At 39.6% G+C, this 6000-nt stretch overlaps 1 protein-coding gene across 1 annotated transcript in view; it reads left to right on the plus strand.

The window, feature by feature from the left end:
- Positions 1-5471, plus strand: part of ERAP2 (endoplasmic reticulum aminopeptidase 2) — a 39350-nt gene extending 33879 nt beyond the window's left edge. The window contains exons 15-17 of the mRNA XM_014544005.1: positions 467-607; positions 2624-2705; positions 3753-5471. Coding sequence (XP_014399491.1) covers positions 467-607; positions 2624-2705; positions 3753-3896 — 367 coding nt within the window. The 3' untranslated portion in view covers positions 3897-5471. The remainder of the gene's footprint in view (positions 1-466; positions 608-2623; positions 2706-3752) is intronic.
- Positions 5472-6000: the final 529 nt, after the last annotated feature.

A 6000-nucleotide genomic window follows, 5' to 3' on the forward strand; every position in this document is an offset into this window, starting at 1 on the left:
AAGTTGTTAAAAGTAAACTGATACAAATTTAGTGAAGTCACTAAAATTTTAGCCACCAATTTCAAAGGCATATGTTAATTAAGTCAGGATTTTAATTGCTTTGATTTAAAAAAAACATATTGTCAAAATGTAGATAGCAAAATGTAGTTATTAAACATGTGATTGATATAGTTTTACTTACAGAACCTTGGAGGAAAATTATTACAAAACTACATTCTTGTATATGAGATACTTCAATCTTATCAAAGTTATTTGAAATAATAAGTGAATAAAATTACTGCTAGAAAAAAGTAAAAGTTAACTAGAACATTAAAAATGTTAGCCAGTAGAGAATTTATTATTTTTTTGGTCAATTATTTTTTATCATGCTTCTTTCTCTCCTATTCTTTTAATATATTGGTAGTGTGAGTTAATTATCATTACATAACACATGCCATGAAAATTCATGTGGTTTTTATTTCTTTAGATTAATTGAACTAGGAATGGAAGGAAAGATTATCAAGACACAGGACTTGGCATCTCTTCTTCATGCAATTGCTAGAAGTCCAAAGGGACAGAAATTAGCCTGGAATTTTGTAAGAGAAAATTGGACCCATATCCTAAAAAAGTTGGTATTGGCTTACCTCCATTGTGTGTTCTTTCACCCAGCTGTCTCAGTTGCCTAACACCAATTGTAATCGAGTGTCCCCCAAAGCGTATAAATGATTCTATTTCACACAAATGGTTCAATGAAGTCTATTGGGTTTAAAACTAACTAGCACAAATTACTCTGTCCAGGTGTAAGGGAGAGGAATGAGCAGAAGGGAATGGGAAACAGATTTCTCTTATTCATCCCAGGCAAAGAATTGCTGGGAGCAAATACTAGTTGAGTTAAATCCAGTCATCAGCCTCATCCCCCCAACTCCTGGCTGTCGCACCAGCCCAGAGGACTTCAGTGAATCTGTATATTGTGCATCAAACATATTTGGCTTGCTTTTTGTTCTGGGGGAATTTTGATGAGAGCTAATCCCCACCCTCAGTTCACCTGTAAAGGGGGCGCAGCAGGGACTGTAGAGTGGCTGAAAGAAATCTGATTAGAAGTGTTTTGGATTGGTTCTGTGTCTATTCTGGGGCTTCAATTTTTGGGAGAACCAGAGCTCACTCCAGTATGCTCCTGGGCCTAACATATTCCCAGGGTGGTGGTGGGGGACACACAGTAATAATTACATTTCATTGGAATATACAGAATGGCATTGCTTTCTCTCACAACAAACCCCCTGCTAAGGTGCTCAGCCATTTCCTCATCCACATCCAAAATGTCACTTATGAAATACTGTGTGAAAAATACGCTGTATGAAAGAGCTGTGGAATTTTCTCTGTTTTAAGATAAACAGTGTCAGTTAGCATCTCTGATGTCAGTTACCCCCAGTTCCTCTTATCTGTCATTTCTTAGCCATAAAAGACGCAGAGTCCTCACAGCTATGCGTAAGCAAAAAGCCCATTTTACACCCTTCTCCCAGACCTTCAAGGGAGGGGTTGACAGCCACCTGAAACCAAACAGTTAGAAAATGCTGGGGGAAAAAAGTGTTTCCATAAAAACCCTACTGGAACCATTGGTTGGGTTGTTCGCATGACTGTCAGTTCCCTCCTGAAATGATCAGACTTGTTCTGCAATGCTGTAGATTTCCTTTGTAACTGGAAATTATCCTCCTGCCTGACCGTGTGCAGAGCCTAGACTTGGAACCATTTCTTAGATGTATCTGTGCTCTGCTTTCCAGCATGAATCCCTTCGACCTGTGGTATGAATTCTCTGTATAAGACACCAGCTGAAGGATGCAGTCTGTGGCTGCAAATGAGAGCTCAACCAAGTAACATTGCCCTAATAAATACAATGTTTAAGCACAGTGGTATCCAAAAATGGGCTGGGGAAGTAAGATAATACATTGGAGTGCAAGAAGAAAATATTACCACATATATTATTTATTATGCCATTTAAATTTTATTTTTTTGGCCTTTGGTGCATCTAACTCATATATAAAATGTAATTTGGGAAGTTATTGGTCCAAGAACCTTTACTGATGGGGTGCATAGCCAAAAAAAAAATGTAGAGAATGCTGCTTTAAATTTAAATATAAGCATTGCTGAATATGATAGTCATATTTCCTAAAATAGCTTTATCTACATTAAAACAAATTTTTATTGATTTTATAGAGAGAGAAAGGGAGAGGGAGGGAGAGAGAGACAGAGAAACATTGAGGTGAGAGTGAAACATCGATCAATTGTTTCCCACATGCCCCGCCCCCCCCCCCAACACACATACACACTGGGGAATCGGCAACCTGGGTGTGTACCCCGACCTGCTATTGAACCCGAGACCTTTCGGTATGCAGACGGCACTCCAATCAACTGAGCTACGCTGTCCAGGACAGCTTTATCTACATTTTAATTTTATGGTCAAATTAGATAAATTTCATACCTTGGGGATTTTACTGGGTGAATATCAGTTATTCTTATGGTAATTAATACTGCCTATTGTAAGTATACAAGCTTATCATATAGCTATTAATGTTATACATTTAAAAAGTGTATGATATAATAAACATAAGGCCAGTATTTCTATTACTTAAATTGCTTTTATTTTCAGATTTGGCTTGGGCTCATTTGATGTGAGAATAATCATCTCTGGCACAACATCTCACTTTTCTTCCAAGGATGAGTTACAAGAGGTTTGTGACTATTGCTACCAATCTATATATATAGAAGCCTAATATGCTAATTGTCCCTCCGACCATTTGACCATTTGACCAGTAGCTATGATGCACACTGACCACCAGGGGGCAGATGCTCTGACTGGTAGGTTAGCTTGCTGCTGGGATCTAGCAGATCTGGACTGGGCAAGAGGGGCCGGGGTCCCTCCCTGGCCCTGATCATGCACCGGTGGGGTCCCTTGGCATGGCCTGCACCCTCTCGCAATCCGGGACCCCTTGGGGGATGTCGGAGAGCCAGTTTTGGCCTGATCCCCGCAGGCCAGGCCAAGGGACCCCACTGGTGCACGAATCCAGGCCTCTAGTTTAAAAATAAATGTTCAAGTGGTGGAATTGAAAGTAAACAGGTACAATCTTGTTTGGAGTTCTCATTTTATTAAAAGAAAATAATTTATTTTTCCAATGTCATGTAGCAAGTAAATGGAAGGCAAAGGACTAGAACCTAGAACATTTTAAAATACATAGCATTTGAAATGAAAAGTACCCTTGAGAGATGAGTCCTTTTGTGTTATTTTGTTCATTATTGTATCATCATGAATGATTATATTGAAGTTTGAAAGAGTTCTTAAAGGTTTTTAACAACTCCTATTGTTGGCAATTCTACTTGTCTTTTTTTTTTTTTTTTTTTTTTTAATTCTGGTGTTTTACATCTTCTTTCCACAATAAATCCTGAATTTATTTACACTTTAAGCAAACTCAGAATTCTAGAACTTAATCCAGCTCACTACAAACTCAATGACTTCGCTTAATCACAACTTTTTACTCACAGTGTGCTCACTTGTAAGATGAGGGTTTATCATTCCTGTCTTTATTTATTGTTTGAAGATAAAGTGAAGTACTAACTATGCAAAAAAAAAAAAAGAAAGAAGAAGAGAAGAAGAAAATAACCTTTTAGAGATTGGCGAAGGAATGCTTGCACCTGTGTCTATAATTCGCAAGCTGTTTGAAACCCTTTGGAAGAGAAAGTGTTTTTTAACCATGTAATTCTTTTCTTGCTTATTTTTCCAGGTGAAACTATTCTTTGACTCTCTTAAAGCTCAAGGATTACATCTGGATATTTTTCAAACTGTTCTGGAAACCATATCCAAAAATATTAAGTGGCTGGAGAAGAATCTTCCCACTCTAAGGACTTGGCTACTGGCTAGGACGTAAATGGTCAATACAAACAGCGCATCAGATGCACATTACATCTGCGTGAAACTGGCAAAGCTCAAGTCAGAGTTCCAGATATTTTGTCTAAGAAGCCTCAAGAAATCAGCCAGCACAGCTGCTTGTTCTAAGCTATGTTCCCTCGTGGACCAGTGAATGACATTAAAGGTAGGGTAAGGCCAGTTCAGTAGCCTTTTTAAAAGTAAACTTTCTGAATAATGAAGATATGGGGAGATACAGATATAGACATATAGATATTCCTGTAATAGTTTAGCTGCAACACAAACTATCTACATTGCCTCACATTGTGCCACTCTTTTGCTACTTTGCTGCTTTTTAACCTTGCCTAGTATCCTGGAGTTTACCCAACCAGTTTACTTCCAGGGAAACACAGCCAATCCATGAAGTAAATCTCTCATTTGCATCCTGCTATCTCCCACTCTCCCTGTTCTTGAACTTAGCCTGAATAGTTTAATTATTACCATTTATGGAAAATCTGAATCAAATATAAAGCAAATATCAGGATAACAGAGACCCTGTCACCAAATCTCAGATTATTAGAAACGAGATGTCAGAGTTTATCCAGGAGGCCAGGAGGGCCTCTTGGCTTGACCCTCATTCACGAAGAGCCTCAGGATAACCTTTTGAGGTCATCTCCAAAGGAAGTAAAATCTATAGTCACAGAGATATAGGAGAGAAAGACTATACCACATCACTTTAATCCATACACTGTTGCATTTTTTATAAATCTTTTGAAAGTTGCAGAATTAGATTATATTGTATATATTTGGGTTAAATAGTGGTTTAATGTAAATATTTAAATGCATCATATTTTTGTAACCCAATTTTAGTATTTCTTCATGTTTTAAGGGAACCTCTTGATCTCTGAAATGCTTCTCTTAATTGTTTGAATAAAATATTTGGAATAAAAGTAACACCCCTTTACATCCAGGCAGTACATTTAATAAATTAATGATCCCACATATGAATCAGTTTGAGGTATAAATAAGTTATAAAAAGTTGTGAATAAATACACCAATGATTAATTTGTCTGGGTTATTAAGGGAAGCTGGGGTAATGGGGCTGGGGTCAGTTGGGGGTATTATCCAACCCCTTTTGGAGTGATATCATAAAGTCTATAACCTTTCTCCATCAGAGACAGAATACAGTTTGGATGAACCGTGGGCATGACCCAATACACGTTTTGTTAAGATTGTTTTCAAATAATTTCTTAGAATCTTTGAAGCATCTTGACTATAGATTTGACCTGAGCAAAGAGCACATCAGATGCACATTACATCTGCATGAAATTGGCAAAGTTCAAGTCAGAGTTCCACCAAGGTTCAAGGTTCCACCACAATCTGTATAACATCTTGGTGATATCCCTCTGGAATTATACAGACTTTTGCTTAAGGAAACTGAAAGAGTAAAGACAAATGTTTTTTTCCACCGCGACAATATATAAGTTAAGTAGTGAAATGTATATGAGTTTTGGTAGAACTGTGCCATCAACATTTCCATAAATAATTAAAGTTTCTTCTTTTGTACAATACTTTATATAATAAAAGGCTAATATGCAAATAGACTGAACGGCGGAACAACTGAACAATCTAACAACTGGTTGCTATGATGTGTGCTGACCACCAGGGGGCGTGTGCAGAACATGGCGGGCATCGGCCATGGCGGGATGGTGTAGCAGGTGAATGGGGGCACCAGATGAAGGCGGGGCACTGGTCGCTGTCATCGGGGTGAGCCTCTGGTGATTAAATTCTTTGCTCCCGTGCGCCACGGTCCTGCCCGGTGCTTGCACCTGATGCTGGCACTGGCCCTGCTCGCACCCGCTGCCGGCGCCAGAGCTGCCGCTCGCACCCACTGCCAGTACCAGCCCTGCTCGCACCTGCAGCTGGCACCAGAGCCACCACTCGCACCTGCTGCTAGTGCCCGGTGCCAGTCCCAATCTCTTGGCGCCATCAGTTGTTGCAAGCGGGGTGATCAGAGCAGCAGCTGCCACTTGCACCCGCTGACAGTGCTGGCCCCACTCGCACCCGCTGCTGGCGCAGGCCTCAATTGCTTCATGCCTTCAGCAGGTGCGAGCAGGGCCAGTGCC

This window comes from Myotis brandtii, unplaced genomic scaffold (assembly GCF_000412655.1).
Source record: "Myotis brandtii unplaced genomic scaffold, ASM41265v1 scaffold344, whole genome shotgun sequence".
In the NCBI taxonomy this organism is placed as follows: domain Eukaryota; kingdom Metazoa; phylum Chordata; class Mammalia; order Chiroptera; family Vespertilionidae; genus Myotis; species Myotis brandtii.